Source organism: Pipistrellus hanaki (genome assembly GCF_964339955.1).
Source record: "Pipistrellus hanaki genome assembly, chromosome: 3".
Classification (NCBI taxonomy): domain Eukaryota; kingdom Metazoa; phylum Chordata; class Mammalia; order Chiroptera; family Vespertilionidae; genus Pipistrellus; species Pipistrellus hanaki.
The window spans coordinates 83,103,099-83,119,868 of record NC_140505.1 but is presented as its reverse complement, the minus strand read 5'-3'; the positions used below and the strand labels follow the sequence as shown (position 1 = coordinate 83,119,868).

Genomic DNA, 16,770 nt, shown 5'->3' with positions numbered 1-16,770 from the left:
CTCTCACATTAACCAAATAGCTCATAAAAAATGTAGATTTGTGGTACCATTGTGGAATTTCTGACTCAGGAGATACTTCAACTTTATCATCTGAGTATCCTGGCCATTCTCTCACTAGCAGTGATAAAGTTTTGTAAGGACTGTGGTAGAGGAACAAGAAAAACAAAATAATTACTGGACAGGGGTTTTCTAGAGAAACATTTTACTTAGTTTTCTTTCATGAGAATATGTAATGCTTGCTTTAGCTAATTTTAGATTCTTATATATCTTAATCTAAACATTTTCTGTTACTCTATTAGGTTATCTCTTAAATAAATTTTGAAACAAGGCTACTAGAAAGCACTTAAGAAGGGTATTAAGTATTTTCTTTAATAAGCTTTTATTGCCTGTACATATTAGGGCTATGAATAGTTACGATTTTATGAAGGTCTTACTAACCTTGGCTGGTTACTAAAGTAAGGTTTGCTGTAATGCTGAGATTAGTATAATATAAAACTTGATGAAGTGGAGAATTGAATATTTATGCTTCACAGTGAGCTGAATCAAAGAGGTTATACAGTATATTAATATGGAAGTACTGAGAGGAGAATGAATGAAGTCTCTAAGACACAATGTACTTTAGGGAGTTTAGATGAAATTAGTGCTGGTTAGGTTGTTTGTTAGGGTAAGCCTAATATTTAGGTTAAAAGATATGTGTATGGCCAAAACCGGCTTGGCTCAGTGGATAGAGCATCAGCCTGTGGACTGAAAGGTTCTGGGTTCGATTCCGGTCAAGGGCATGTATTAATACCTTGGTTGCGGGCACATCCCCAGTTGGGGGTGTGCAGGAGGCAGCTGATCGATGTTTCACTCTCATCGATGTTTCTAACTCTCTATCCCTCTCTCTTTCTCTCTGTAAAAAATCAATAAACTTTCTAAAAAAAATAAAAATTAAAAAAAGGTACGTGTATGATTTCTTTAGTCACAGATGAGGCTGGAGTTTATATCTGAAATTATTTATTTCCTAACACTGATTCACCTCTTTTTACTCTCACACTGTGTCCTGGTAATGCCTTTTTTTTTTTTTTTTTTTTTTGATTTTTTTTTACAGAGAGGAAGAGAGTGATAGAGAGAAACATCAATGAGAGAGAATCATCGGTCAGCTGCCTCTTGCACACCCCCTACTGGGGATGTGCCCGCAACCAAAGTATATGCCTTTGACCGGAATCGAACCCAGGACCCTTCAGTCCACAGGCCGACGCTCTATCCACTGAGCCAAACTGGTTTTGGCGGTAATGCTTTTTTTATATCTTATTTTTTTCCTTTTTTTTTTTCTTTTTTTTTTTTTTTTTTCTAGTTTCATATTCTTGCTCAGGTTTTCCTCATGTCATGCCTGAATTCAGTAGTAGTATTTGGTTTCAATTTTATATTTATTTCAACCCCACATGCATTAAGTTACCAACAACTTTGATAGTTGCTTTATATGTATTCTCTGACTTAATATCCTTTTATAATATTAAATCAAAGACCATATGTATGTTTTTAAAAATCATAAAATTTTTTCAAAATATCCTTGTAAGTGTAGATATAAAATCCATGTTTTATAATTTAGGAGCTTTAGACCAAGAGAAAGGTAGTGATTTTTCCAATATTACAGAAAAATAAGTTCCATAGTTAGAATTCAAACTTAGGTCTTCTGAACTGCAAGTCCTATTCTTTTTCTGTTTTACTTTATTATAACTATTTCAACAAATATTATTTGTCTAACTGAGGTAGAAATATATTTTTGAGGTTAATGATATTCTACAAATGTTAACTGAGTCCCCATGCACTTTGCTAGGTTCTTAGAGTACAGTAGTCCTGTGCTTGTAGAACTTAATAGAAGTGAAGATAACCACCACCCCCCTCCCCCAAAGAAAAAGAAAGAAAGAAAGAAACTGATTCAGTGCTATCAAGGAAACAAGCAAGGGACCCAAATATAGAAGTTAAGGTTGGAGATTTTTTTTATCTAGAGTATTTATGATTTTTTTTAAAGAAATTATATTTATGCAGAGAAATAAATACAAGAGATGTTAGTATTGCCCAGATTGAGGGTAAAAATGTTCTGTGCCGAGAGAAGAATATATGCCATGGGAAATTTTCATATGTCCTAGTATGAAAGAAGATCAGTGTGACTAGCGATGGTGACAGTAGGTAGATTAAAGGAGGTTGGTATTAGAAATGCGCCCAAGCACATGTTCTGTGCTCAGGAATTTAAATCTTCCCTTTAGTTCTTCATAGCCTAAATATTAGGTATATTAGTTAATAATGCAGATTTTGTAATCAAAGAAAACACAATAATTTCAAGAGAAACATCAAAAGTGCTTTATTCAAAGTAATGTCCATCGCTAGCTACACATTTCCCCCATCTTTCAGGTAATTTGTGGATACCATTCTAATAGAACTTTTCTTGCTTTGAGACAAACCATTCAGAGACCCAATTTTCTACTTCTTCGTATGTTTTGAAATGCTTCTTAGAAAGTGTGTGCCATATATCAGAACAAGTGGTAATCTGAAGGAGCAAGGTCTGTTGAATACGGCGGGTGGGTTAATACTTCCCAGGCAAGATCTTTTAATGTGTCTTTAACTGTTTTTGAAGTGTGTGATGGTGCATTATCATGAAGCAAAATTACTTTGCTGTGACTTCTCGCCCATTCTGGTCAATTCACGATCAAATCGTGGTTCAAGTTATTTGTTGTCCATAGCAATCAGTATTAACGGTTTCACCTAGTTTTAGAAGCTTATAATACACCACACCTTCCTGATCCCACCAAACACAGAGAATTGTTTTCTTTCCAAAGCGACTTGACCTTGCAGTCGATGTTGATGGTTGACCTGGATCAACCCCATGACTGTGCATTTGGGATTCTCCAAATAAATCCACTTTTCATCACCAGTCACAATTCGATGCAAAAAAATACTTTCATGCCATTGAAGCAACATTTTACTGATGACTTTTTGGTTTTCCATTTGTCTTTCGTTCAGTTAATTTGGCACCCATTTTCCTTCCTTTAAAATCTTTCCCATTGCTTGTAAAAACGATCGGAACTTGGTTGCTGAGCAACGTTTAGTCTTTCTTTTTTAATTTGAACTTATTTATTTTGATTGTGTAGCAAAGGTGGAAATTTTTTTAAAATATAATTTATGTTTTTACAGAGGAAAGGAGAGGGAGAGAGAGTTAGAAACATTGATGAGAGAGAAACATAAATCAGCTGCCTCCTGCACACCTGTCACTGGGGTTTTACACAGAACCAAGGTACATGCTCTTGACTAGAATCGAACCTGGGACCCTTGAGTCTGCAGGTTGACACTCTATCCACTAAGCCAAACTGGTCAGGGCTGTTTAATTTTTCTGCAAATTGTTTTTAAGTTTGACACAGATCTTCATCCATTAATGCTTGTAATTGGTTTTCAAACTTTTTCAATTGACCTGGACATTCTTTGTCTTTCACATTGAAATCATCACTTTCAAAGCATTTAAACCACCGTTCACAAGTGTCTTGAGATGGAGCATGTTCACTTTAAACTTCCCGAAGTATTCAGCAGCACTTTTCTTCAAAATAATGAATTAAAACTTTCTGCAAATGCTTTTTGGCATGAAATTAGAAGTTTTTAAGTGTCAAAATATCTATGATGTTAACACCTTCAGAAAATTTGACATATGAAGGGTTTTTTTGTTTTTGTTTGTGTGTGTGTGTGTGTGTGTGTGTGTGTGTGTGTGTATAAAATTGATTTTTTACAGAGAGGAAGGGAAAGGGACAGATAGTTAGAAACATCGATCAGTGCCTCCTGCACACTCCCTCCTGGGTATGTGCTCGAAACCAAGGTACCCTTGATCAGAATTGAACCTGGGACCCTTGAATCCACAGGTTGACGCTCTATCCACTGAGCCAAACCAGTTAGGGTGACATATGAAGTTTTGAAGCTTGTTGTCTATACAACACAATAGATTACATATCAGTTCGCATATATGTGTAACTCCATTTATTGAAAAAAATGAGCATTACCCAGTACACCTACTAGGTACAAATTGACAATTGAAGTGTGATAAATGCTACTATATAAAATTCTATGAGAAGACAAAGGAGCAAACAGAATTCTGAGGAAATCCAAGCAAGCTTCCTAAATAGGGAACATCTGAACTAGGGTCTAAGCAGGGGTCTTCAAACTACGGCCCGCAGGCCACATGCAGCCCGCAGAGGAGTCTGATCCTGCCCGCCAGGTTTTTTGGGCAGTGAGCGCAGCCGAGGTGTTACAGTAGGAATTAGTAGTTCATATAGTCCGGCCCTCCAGCTCTCTGAGGGACCGTCATCTGGCCCCCACTTTAAAAAGTTTGAGGACCCCTGGTCTAAAGGATAGTAAGAGTTTGTCTAAAGGAATAATGGACGAAACACTTTGCAGGGAGAAAGTGCAGTATGTGCAGACATACAAGACTAAAAGAAATATATTTTGAAGTAGTAAAGAAGTATGAGGTTGGAGTAGAAGTATGCTATATTTGGTAGAAAAAGAAAGAAGCTAGGAAAAAGGATTGTTCAGAGTTGATAGGCCAAGTTTTCAGGCTTATCAATCAGGCTGAAAATTTTGTATTTAATTGCCTTTTCACTGCTTTTTTTTTTAATTGTTTAAAGTTTTACATATGTCTCCTTTTCCCCCAGTTGACCACCAGCACCACCACCCCACCATTCCCTCCCCAGACAAGCCCCTACTGCCCTAGTATCTGTGTCCATTGGTTATGCTATCAATAATATGCATGCATACAAGTCCTTTGGTTGCTCTCTAAAACCCCCCTTCCTATTTATCTCTGGATCTATTCTTGTTCATCAAATTATGTTGATCATTATATCCCACATATGAGTGAAATCATGAGATATTTATCTTTCTCTGGCTGGCTTATTTTGCTTAGCATAATGCTCTCCAGTTCCATCTGTGCTGTTGCAAATGGTAAAAGCTCCTTTATAGTAGCATAGCATTACATTAGGTAGTTGTACCACAGTTTTTTAATCCACTCATCTGCTGATGGGCACTTAGGCTGTATCCAAATTTTAGCTATTGTAAATTTTGCTGCTATGAACATAGGGGTGCATATATCCTTTAAGCATCCAGAAGAACAGAGTTTTTATCAAAACTATGAGAGTTTGGGGAAAGACTGAAAACCAAGGATACCAACCAGTTAGACTGTTGATGACATAGCTATCTAAGAAGAGCTTATCAAAGTCTGAGTTAATAATATTAACTGTAGGGCTGAAGAGAGGAAATAAGAAGAAATATTTTGAGAGTGAAATTGATGGTAGTTGAATATGATGAGATTTAGAGATTTCCAACTTTCATGAATGGGTATGTCATTCATTAAGATAAAGGAAATAGATAACAAGAAGCACATCTTCAAAGAACACATTTTGGGGGGAAAGAGAAGATAGTTTAGACATTAAACTGGTCTTATTTTTTCCATTTTCTCTGAAGTAAGGAAGATTATTATTTTGTTGGTAAAATGCTTTTTATACATCAAAATAATGTCCGGGTAAAATAGTCAATTCCAAAGGTGGGGAACATCCAGGCCATGGTCCCATAAGGCCTGAGAAATCCCTTGGTCTGGCCCTGCCAAGCATTAGGGATGAGTTAATTAAATGTTTGAGCAAATATAGCAGGATAATTTTTAAGTTGATAACTTTTTATAGACCGCAAATATAATAAATAGCCAAATGGCCCTTGGCAGAAAAAGGTTACCTATCCCTGGTATTTCCTTATTACTATAAGATGCAGTATTGGGTTTGTTTCAACATTTTGTAATCATTGTGACATTACTATGACCCTCAAACCAGGAATTCACACAATCATATAGGTTCTGGGAATCAAAAGTGTAATATAATAAAACCTTTTTAAGTAGTTTCAGCAAAAGTAAAAAAGGATTTAAGAGAACTGAATTCTAATTCTACTGTCCTAATGTATTTACCATCTCTATGACTTTGACAAACTTCTGGGGTATAATTTCTGTGTTTTTAAGAGGAAAAGGAGGAAGGGGGCAGGACAAAGTTTGGTTTTGTTTTAGCTTTAAAATGTTAAAAACTTTTATGTCAATCTATAACTTCTATATATGGGTAATTATCTTTCATATGTGGTAAGAAAGGAAATTTAAATTACTATATTGAGCCCTTCCCTAGAAATATCATAAAATTATTCTGCTTAATAAGTTGATGTTAGATATGCCACTTAAAATCTGTTGGCCATATTATAGTATGACTTTATAATTAACCTGTAAATATTATTATATAATATGAAAGGGGCTATCTCTATGGAAGAGTGCATGCCATTTTATTATACATTTTTTGATCCCAGAATAATTTTTTGCTTCACTGGGCATTTGAACATCAAGCATTAATTTTGTTTATATGATTTATGTATCAAAAAATTTATACATACATATATATAATGTAATAAGATTATTAACTCATTTTAAGAAAACAACTCTTCATATGAGTAATCAGTTATGTGATTAAATAAAACTTTAATAGTTATTAATTGTAAATATGTCACATATATGAAACACTTTTTACATTTGATTATTTCAAGATTGCTAAACGTCAGTACCCTTAATATCTTAGTTTATGATAAATTGATATTGCAGCAACAAATATTTGTTTTGTTCTACTACTTTTTCCTCACATAATAGCTGCACTTTTATGTGTATATATTTTTGCCTGAAATTAGAGGTGTGACTTACGAGGGAAATTTTTTTTTTCCTTCAGCTCCTATGTTCTACACCTCCTGCTGCCCCTATCCTTTGCCACCAGTGTTCTCAGGTCCTGCTGGGGGGACAGAGAAGATCAGAGGTGAAGGGTAGAGATGGCAGAAAGTGGGGTTGGAGCAGTGGGCTGGAGGTAGGGTAAGGAGCATGCAGAGAAAGATCAAAGGTGGATCAGCGGGAGGTGGGTGGGGGATTGATGGGGAACAGAAAACATGTTAGTTAGAGGGCAAAAAAAATACCTTTAAGAAAAAATATTTTTAAACATCTAGGGGTGATTATTTGGATGATTAAATTAAATATAAAGGTGATATCTGATTTATATTATTGCCAGTGTGACCCTATACACATAAAATTTAAAATCTGCCATACTGTTTTACCAATAGGTTGGTTATCTGTCAAATTAATCACTGACAAAACTTGATTTTCATTGTAGATCAAAGACCAAGCTCACCAATTCGACATCAGGGAAGGAATGACGAGCTTGAGCGTGATGAAAGAAGAGAGGAACGAAGAGTAGACAGAGTGGATGATAGAAGAGATGAAAGAGCTAGAGAAAGAGATCGGGAACGGGAGCGAGATAGAGAGCGGGAAAGAGAGCGGGAGCGAGAGCGGGAGCGGGAAAGAGAAAAGGAAAGAGAACTAGAAAGAGAGCGGGCTAGGGAACGGGAGAGGGAAAGAGAAAGAGAAAAAGAGAGAGACCGTGAAAGAGATCGTGACCATGATCGAGAGCGAGAAAGAGAGAGGGAGCGAGATAGGGAAAAAGAACGGGAGCGAGAGAGAGAAGAAAGAGAGAGGGAGAGAGAGCGAGAACGGGAAAGGGAGAGGGAGAGAGAGCGGGAAAGAGAAAGAGCAAGAGAAAGGGATAAAGAACGCGAGCGTCAGAGGGATTGGGAAGACAAAGGACGAGAGGACCGCAGAGAAAAGCGAGAAGATGTCCGAGAAGACAGGAATCTAAGAGATGGACATGATGAGAGAAAATCAAAGTAAGTTATTATGAATCAGTTTTGTTCTGTCTTCTGTTTAGGCACCAAAAATTTTGGTTGCCTCCCAAAAAAGAAATGGGGAGAGTGGGAGATGTGAATCAGTTTTTTAAGTTACATCTCAGTAAAGAATTTAAAATGTTTTATTTAATGCTTTTTAGCGTGCCCCTAATGGCTTGTTAATTTTTTTCCTCTCTACATGTTTCTGTATTTCAATTTTAATTATATAATTTTGTGTTTATAAGTTTTTGAATTATCTGGAAAAAATAATAGTTTTTTCATTCTTAAACTTATTAATCCAGGGGCTATAATTATTCTTGTTTAAATTACATTTTTGATGGCACATAGCTTATTCACCTACTTCAGACTTGTTTTTAATAGGAAACCAATATAAAAGTGATAAAATTATCCACTTTATAACCAGTTAATGGAGTTGATCAGTTACTAAGAGATATTGCCTATGCTATTCCTAATAATTCTTCATTAGATTTGCTTACTGAAAATCTGGAGTCACTACTTCCAGTGAACTGAGAACACTTCTGTAACCACTGCAGAGCTAGAAAAAGGCAAAAGAGAGAGAGGTATCCTCTTTTGAGATGTGGAGTCTATAGATAATTAGGGACAAAAACATACCTGAAGACGTTTTCTCTTCCCCTTCCCCCCCTCCTTTTTTTTTTTTTTTTTTTTTTAACCAAAATGAATTTATTTGCTTAAGTATCTAGGAAATCTAGGCTTACCTTTCATTCATTCTGATGTATCCACATTCTCAAACAAAGCATCAGGAATGATATACCTTCATTCCTCCATTGTTTTCTTCTGTGCTAGTTCCGATCTCAGAAAGGTTTTCTCCAAATGATGGCTAAGACAGCCCTGTGGTTATACCAGTCAGCTTAACAACCCTCTGTATCAGGGCTTTTATTAGTTGAGGAATAGACAAGGGAACCAAGCCAATCACTTTGGCCATGAGAACTTTGGATTCTGATTGGTTATTTTTGAGGTTTTACAGGCACAAAACCAAATTGGGAGTTAACTGCTTTGTAAAAAGTATTAACTTAGAAAAGGGTATGGTTATGTTTGCTAAAATAAACTGTGGAAATATTTTATATATCTTCATTTTCTTTGGTCCTACCTCCAGCCATTTGCCTCTTGATAAAGTTATTCCAACTCAATGCTTTAGGCTTTTTCATCATTACTATTATGGATTATGGTTATGGAGAAACAACATAGCACAGAAATGAAGGCCTCTTTCATTGGGTCCTAGCTTCCCTTCAATGTGCAGCCAAGATTTTCTATAATTCATCCTCATTTTTTTAAAAAAATCTTACATTAACATATTATAAAATTCATATACTACTTTTAACACATGTAGCACACAATACATATTACTTCTCGTATCTCCTCTGACCTCATTAGCTCTTCTCTAATATCAAAATTCTGAAATGTATTTTGTGTTTAATATGCAGTCCTATGCTTTGATTAATATTTTTCCAGGCTTCTGTTCTCTGCTTATAATAGCAAAAATTTCTTGTGTGTTTTTTTTTTTGTTTGTTTTTTTGTGACTAGACAATCCAATCATTAATAAAGACCTCAGTAACTACTTATTATATGAAGTTAATAAGTTGGTGTCTTCATCAGTTGTATTGTCATCTCATTAGTTGAACTTATCCAGCACTTTTTTAACCACTATTATATAGAAGATTTGCAGAATTGCCATAGTATTTATTTTACTTTTGTTTCTGTAGATATTGTTTTGAAATTAAGATCTATGTTTTAAATTTTCACTTTATTCTAGTGTACCAGTAATCTCTTGCTTTAGCTTAAAACAACAACTTTTTTGTTCATGATTCTGTGGATTAGCAATTTTGGCTGAGCTCAGCAGAGCAGTTCTGCTGGTTTCACTTGGGATCAGTCATGTTTCTATAGTCATTATGGCAGTTCACTTGGGTCTGAATGACTCCAAATGGCCTTACTCTCATGTCTGGCAATTGCTAGGCCATCTCATTTTTCCCTCATATGACTTTTTATGCACCAATAACCTAAACTCTGCTTTTACATCTGATGGTAGAAACATACCAAGCCGGCAAAAGCAGAAGCTGCAAGGCCTCTTGCTTCTTATCTCTCCAAACTTATGCAGCGTCACTTTCACAACATTCTCTTGTCACGGGAAGTCACTGGGCCAGCCTAGATTCAAAGAATGGGAAAGTACACTGCCTGATGATGGGAGGCACTTCAGATAATGAATTGCACAAAGTTCGGTTTGTAAATTGTCATACTACATCTGAGGCCTCCTTCTCCACCTGTTTGCTCATTTATAAGAATGAGCTATCAAGGAAATAACTGCTATAATATGTATCACAACTTTTGAACATAGAATTTATTAACAAACAATGTTATTAAAAAATAGTGTGTCAAAATTTAATGAACATAAAGGAAAACACCAGAATTACTTAAATACTCAGATATATATCACTACTCATTTAAAATTCAATGGAAGAACAAGAAAGATAATGAATATATGAATTATTTTATTAATTTTCACCAAGCAAGTGCTTTAGTTCTAAGAAGAGGAAAGGAACTAATTTTTACATAACATGCCTGGCACTGCGCTTATGACATAACTAATTTAGTCCTCATTACAATTTTATGGTATGGACTCTTGTTTTTCCCCCACATTTTCAGGTGAGAAAGCTAAAATTCAACAACTTTAAGGAATATACCTAAGGATGTATAATAAGTAACATGGCTATAAGTTTAACTTGTCTTTTGACTTTAAAGCTAATATTGTTTTCATTTGGCTTCCTAACAGAATAAAAATATAAAATTAATTAATAAATTTTAGTAGAGGGCTTGTGAATATTTTGATTCCTAGGCTGTGTGCTTTCCATCTTGCAGTATTTATATCTGATGATTTTCAGTTGAGTGATTCTACATGTATAATGAAGAAAGGAAGATGTGTTGCTATGTATTTTTTTAAGTTTATAATTATAAGTCGTAGCAAATTAAGTGTTTCATTTTATTTAAAATGCTGACTGTATAGCCCTGACTGGTTTGGCTCAGTGGATGGAGCGTTGGCCTGCAGTCAGAGGGGTCCCGGGTTCGATTCCAGTCACGGGTGTGTGCTTTGGTTGCAAGCACATTCCCAGTAAGGGGTATGCAGGGGGCAGCTGGTTGATGTTTCTCTCTCATTTCTGACTCTCTGTCCCTCTCCCTTCCTCTCTGCAGAAAATCAATAAAATATATTTTGGGAAAAGAAAAGAAAAAAAAATGCTGACTGTATGATGTAGCGCTGACAATATTGCTATCCTACAATTATTCTAGTACTAGAGGCCCAGTGCATGGGAGGGCGTGTCCCTCAGCCCGGCCTGCACCCTCTCCAATTTCCTCTAGGGGAATGTCTGACTGCCTCTCACAATCCGGGACCTCTGGTTCCTAACTGCTTGCTTGCCTGCCTGCCTGATTGCCCCTAACCTCTCTGCCTGCTGCTTACCTGCCTGATTGCCCCTAACCACCTCTGTCTACCAGCCTGGTCACCCTTAACTGCCTCGCCCCGCACCTGGGAACCAGGATTCCCTCCTTTGGCCAGTCACAGGCACCCGGGACCTGGGCTTCCCTCCCACTGGCTGGCTGTAGGCAACCAGGACCCGGGGTGGCTTCGACCTGGATGACCACAACTGTAGGGGATTGTGGGCGGGTGGCTTGTCCTTCTCCTGGGCCACAGGCATTGGCGCCAGGGCCTGTGGGGCAGGCAGCTTGTCCCTCTCCTGAACTGGGCTGCAGGCACAGGTGCAGCCACTGGAGCCCAGAACTGCGGGGCGGGCGTTTTTCCCTTTCCCCGGCCACAGCCTGGCTGGTCCCCATTCCTCTCTCCCCAGTGTACAGTGTTTGAGCCATGAGGTTGTGATGACCATTTGCTTATTAGCTCTTTATTATATAGGATAATGGAGGAATAATGTTTTTAAAAAACATATTAGCCGAAACCGGTTTGGCTCAGTGGTAGAGCGTCGGTCTGCGGACTAAAAGGTCCCAGGTTCGATTCCGGTCAAGGGCATGGACCTTGGTTGTGGGCACATCCCCAGTAAGGGGTGTGCAAGAGGCAACTGGTCGATGTTTCTCTCTCATTGACATTTCTAGCTCTCTATCCCTCTCCCTTCCTCTCTGTGAAAAATCAATAAAAAATATTAAAAAAAAAAAATAAAGAGGCAGATGGTCGATGTTTCTCTCTCATTGACATTTCTAGCTCTCTATCCCTCTCTCCTCCTCTCTGTAAAAAATCAATAAAATATATTTTTTTAAAAAACATATTAAAGAAATCTCTTTACAACTCCTAGAATTTTATGAAATATATTTTTTTGTCTAACTTAGGAAACGCTATAGAAATGAAGGGAGTCCTAGCCCTCGTCAGTCACCTAAGCGGCGACGAGAACATTCTCCTGACAGTGACAACTACAACAGTGGTGATGATAAAAGTAAGCAGAGTCTGTTTTCTGTTTCTATATTCATATTCATTTGTAACCATAAGACTTCTCTTTGACATTAGTAGGAAGTGATGAATTCAGATATAAATTTTTTATTTTGCTTTCTCTGAATGTCTTTAGTGTGATTAAAGTATGTGTTAGAAATAGTTATTTTATCACAATGGAACTGTCATTTCCTACCATTTGCAGAAAAGCTGTATTTTAATTTTTATTAAAATGATTGCCATTTTTCAAGTTTTAAAATGAAACTAAAAGATTGGCTTATTATTACAATAGTTATATGTTACTTAAAAGTTTGTTACTTTGGTGAAAGTGTAATTACTTTTATCTGTTTGAGTAGATGAACGACACAGACTCTTGAGCCAGGTTGTACGACCTCAAGAATCTCATTCTCTTAGTCCATCACACTTTCCAGAAGACAGGCAGGGTAGATGGAAAGAGGAAGATCGTAAACCAGAAAGAAAAGAGAGTTCAAGACGCTATGAAGAGCAAGAGCTCAAAGAGAAAGTTTCTTCTTTAGATAAACAGAGAGAACAGACAGAAATCACAGAAAGCTCAAGAATTCGAGCACAAGACATGCTAGGACACCACCCATCAGAAGACCGGGATACATCTGATGGAGCTCATGATGAAAATAAGAAAAAAGCAAAATTTCAAAAGAAACCTATTAAGAAAAAAAAAGAGGATGATGTTGGAATAGAGAGGACTAACACAGAGATAGCATCTGAAGATGGTCAAGTATTTTCACCAAAAAAAGGACAGAAGAAGAAAAGTGTTGAAAAAAAACATAAGAGGTCTAGAGGTGATTCTGATATTTCTGACGAAGAAGCAGTCCAGCAGAGTAAGAAGAAAAGAGGCCCCCGAACTCCCCCTATAACAACCAAAGAAGGATTGGTTGAAATTTCCAATGATAAGGATTTGACTATAGAAGATCCTCAGAGAAAAGAAGATACAGCTTTTAGTGACTGGTCTGATGAGGATGTGCCTGACCGTGCAGAGTTGACAGAATCAGAGCATGCGACCACAGCTGCTGCTCCTGGAAGGACTACTTCTCCATCTTCCCTTCCCCCCCCTCCTCCTCCTGTGGCTACAGCTCCTACTGTGACCGCTGCTTCTTCTCTTGCCACTACTGCTACTGCTATCGGCACCTTCAGCCCGAGTACCACCGCTACTTCTGTCATCCCCACCAATACGAGTGAAGACTCTCATAGAAAATGCCATAAAGCACGAGCTGAAAAAGCAGAGGCACCTCATGTTACTATAGAAGATGCATCACATCGCAAACCAGTGGATCAAAAGAGGAGTAGCAGCCTTGGGAGCAATCGCAGTAATCGTAGTCACACATCTGGTCGTCTACGTTCCCCGTCCAGTGATTCGGCCCATCGAAGTGGAGATGACCAAAGTGGTCGAAAGAGAGTACTGCATAGTGGCTCAAGAGACAGAGAAAAAACAAAAAGCTTGGAAGTCTCAGGAGAGAGAAAATCAAGGATTGATCAGTTAAAGCGTGGAGAGCCCAGTCGAAGTATTTCTTCAGGTAATAAAATTTAGCTGGTGGTTCCTGTGTTAGCATATTTTGTACAAATTATAATTTTAAAGTAAATGCTAAATTTATTACTTCACTCACTGCCCTAAATTACAAGGAACTTAGTTAGAAGTTTAACCATCCCTCCAAAATGTTACCTGTTACCACTTTAATGTCAATATTATAATAAAGGTACATTCAGTGATGTCAGTCTGCTTAATATTGATATTTTAGTAGTATATGTTGGTGAAAGGGCTTATGTATTCAGATCATTTTTTCATGTCTAAAATTTTAATTTTTTTGCTCTTCCAAGAGCTAGTTCATTCTCTTTTGACCACAGAGAATAAAGTAGGGGGGTAGGAAGAGATCAGATAATGAAGTGATGATTCTGTTAATGTGTGATCATTTTATGTACTTATTTCTTTGACGATATTTTGTGGTTATAGTGATAATGGACAAGAAAACATGTGTTTTACATATTATTATAGTTAGCACTTTGAGACATCAGTTTTTCCTTACATGAGTTCTTTGGATAGTGGGAATAAATATAGAAAAACATAAATTATAAGGTTTAAAGGACCCTAAAATGAAGCATATTAACTATTTTATGTTAACTCTTTGTGTATGATATATTTATTTTAGATCGCCAAGATTCAAGAAGCCATAGTTCAAGAAGAAGTTCTCCTGAGTCAGATCGACAAGTTCATTCAAGATCTGGGTCATTTGATAGCAGAGATCGGCTTCAAGAACGAGATCGGTATGAGCACGAGAGAGACAGGGAAAGAGAGAGGAGAGATGCAAGGCAGAGAGAATGGGATCGAGATGCTGATAAAGACTGGTCGCGTAACAGGGACCGAGATAGATTACGGGAACGAGAGAGAGACCGAGACAAAAGGAGAGACATGGACAGGGAAAGAGAAAGACTAATTTCTGATTCTGTGGAAAGGGACAGAGACAGAGACAGAATTTTTGATAGTTCTCAAACAGAGTCTATAAAACGCATTGAAGTAAAAATGGAGCCTGAACATGAAAGAGACCTTGAAGGCACTTCTCGAGACTCTGTAGCTTTGGATAAAGAAAGAATGGATAAAGATCTAGCTTCCATACAGGGATTTGAAGATATAAATAAAGCTGGAAGAACTGAGAGTCTGGAAGGTGAGTCACACCTTATTGTCTGTTGTACTGCTCCTTTCCTGTTCAGATTTTATAGAAAACCATTGTTTTAAAAAGTAACCTGCTGACTCCACATTGTTTTAAGGAAAAATAGATTTCAAAAAGTAACATAAGGTTTTTGTTTGTTTTTATTTTTTTCTTTCTTTTATTGATAAGGTATTACAAGTGTGTCCTTATCCCCACATTGCCTCACCATCTCCTGCCCTCACCCTCAACCCCTTGGTTACTGGATTTCTCTCCAGAATTATAAGGGACCTTAGCTTTTCATTTTTTTATCTTCGATACTATAGCAAGGACACAATAAATGGTAGATAAGTGAAAATGTATTTTGAGTATACATACATGCCCTACATTTTATCCTTTGGTAAATTATAGCCTAGGTAACAATAGTTATGACTCCCCATGAGAAATCTGGAAATTCTATCTCTATGGCACTGTCTAGTTCTGATACCAGTGTTTACACCATTCTCTCGTAATCTGTCTACTTCAAGCCCCCAAAGAAACTTCTGGTATACATAGTATATAAACAGTAGTATTTTATTGGCCATCTTGTAGCATTGGGCCCAGAGTAAAATTCACATTCTTTTAAAATGAAACATCCTTACATCTTTTGGTTATCTGAATTAATATTCCTATATGTTATCTGTTACACATTTTTCTACTTGACAAAAACACTCAACGTTCAATTACATTTTCCTCTCAATTTTGAGTTCAGATAGCATCAGTTCGGGAGCCATAATACTCATGGAAGTATGTAAACTATTCATTATAATAGTTCTCTTGTGACCCTTTTTTAAAACTACATCATTCATTGGTTGTGGTCATTGATAACATAGCATAGAAATACATAGTTGAATTACCTACTGTGAGATGAAACATTTTTATTCACCTATAGTAGGAAAATGAGTTGGATAAACTTGAAAATTGAAAAATCCTATTGTTCGAATCTACCTAATAAAAGAGTAACATGCTAATTGATAGTACCTTCACAACACCCACCAGCCAATCAGGAGCGTGTATGCAAATTAACCCAACAAAGATGATGGGTTAATTTCCATTCGCAGGCACCGAGTGGGTGACGACACAGGCAGTCCACACCACCCCAGCCGCTCTGGACAGCATGGGAGGGCAAAAAGGCAGCTCAGGCCAGAGCAAAGGTAGTGCCAGCAGCCAGGGTAATGAAGGCCCATTCTTGCACGAATCTTCATTCATGCATTAGGCCACTAGTATTTATATAATGAAGATATTGAAATTGGTTATCTTGCCTTAACTGGTTTGGATCAGTGGATAAAGCATCAGCCTGCGGACTGAAGGGTCACAGGTTTGATTTCGGTCAAGGGCATGTACCTTGGTTGCAGGCACATCCCCATTAGGGGGTATGTAGGAGACAGCTGATCAGTGTTTCTCATGACATTTCTAACTCTCTATCCCTCTCCCTTCCTCTCTATAAAAAAAAATCAATAAAATATTTTTTTTAAATAAATAAAATAAAATTGGTTATCTTATAAGTGAATTGGTGAGGGTATGGAGGGATTATTACAGAAGTTAATAGAATAGAAAAATATTAGAATGCTTAGGAATATCTCATAGTTTATTATATTTTATTTGCTGCAAATATTTATAAAGCATACTGTTGCATTTTGAAAACTAGTATTGTAAACTTAAAGGATATTGATAACCAATGATTAGAAACATTAAATGTACTCTGTAATTTTAGAATAAGTTCACAACTAACTCACTAGGGGTGTAGGTGGTTGAGAAAAGTTGATAAAATCAAGAAGAATATATACCAGTGGTACTAATAAAAATGTGTTAAAATTATATTACAGCATTCTTTATAAAATTATGTTCATTAAAGAA

General features: G+C 36.9%; 1 protein-coding gene across 12 annotated transcripts in view; it reads left to right on the top strand.

Moving 5' to 3' along the window:
* ZC3H13 (zinc finger CCCH-type containing 13) overlaps positions 1 to 16,770 on the top strand; it is a 95,230-nt gene that overhangs the window by 66,147 nt on the left and 12,313 nt on the right. For 8 of the 12 annotated variants that reach the window (XM_084879298.1, XM_084879297.1, XM_084879296.1 and 5 more), the window contains 5 exons: positions 6,762 to 6,845; positions 7,194 to 7,743; positions 12,103 to 12,206; positions 12,556 to 13,749; positions 14,380 to 14,892. In XM_084879298.1, coding sequence (XP_084735424.1) covers positions 6,762 to 6,845; positions 7,194 to 7,743; positions 12,103 to 12,206; positions 12,556 to 13,749; positions 14,380 to 14,892 — 2,445 coding nt within the window. The remainder of the gene's footprint in view (positions 1 to 6,761; positions 6,846 to 7,193; positions 7,744 to 12,102; positions 12,207 to 12,555; positions 13,750 to 14,379; positions 14,893 to 16,770) is intronic. The other 4 variants (XM_084879304.1, XM_084879306.1, XM_084879305.1 and 1 more) reach the window with 2 other exon arrangements.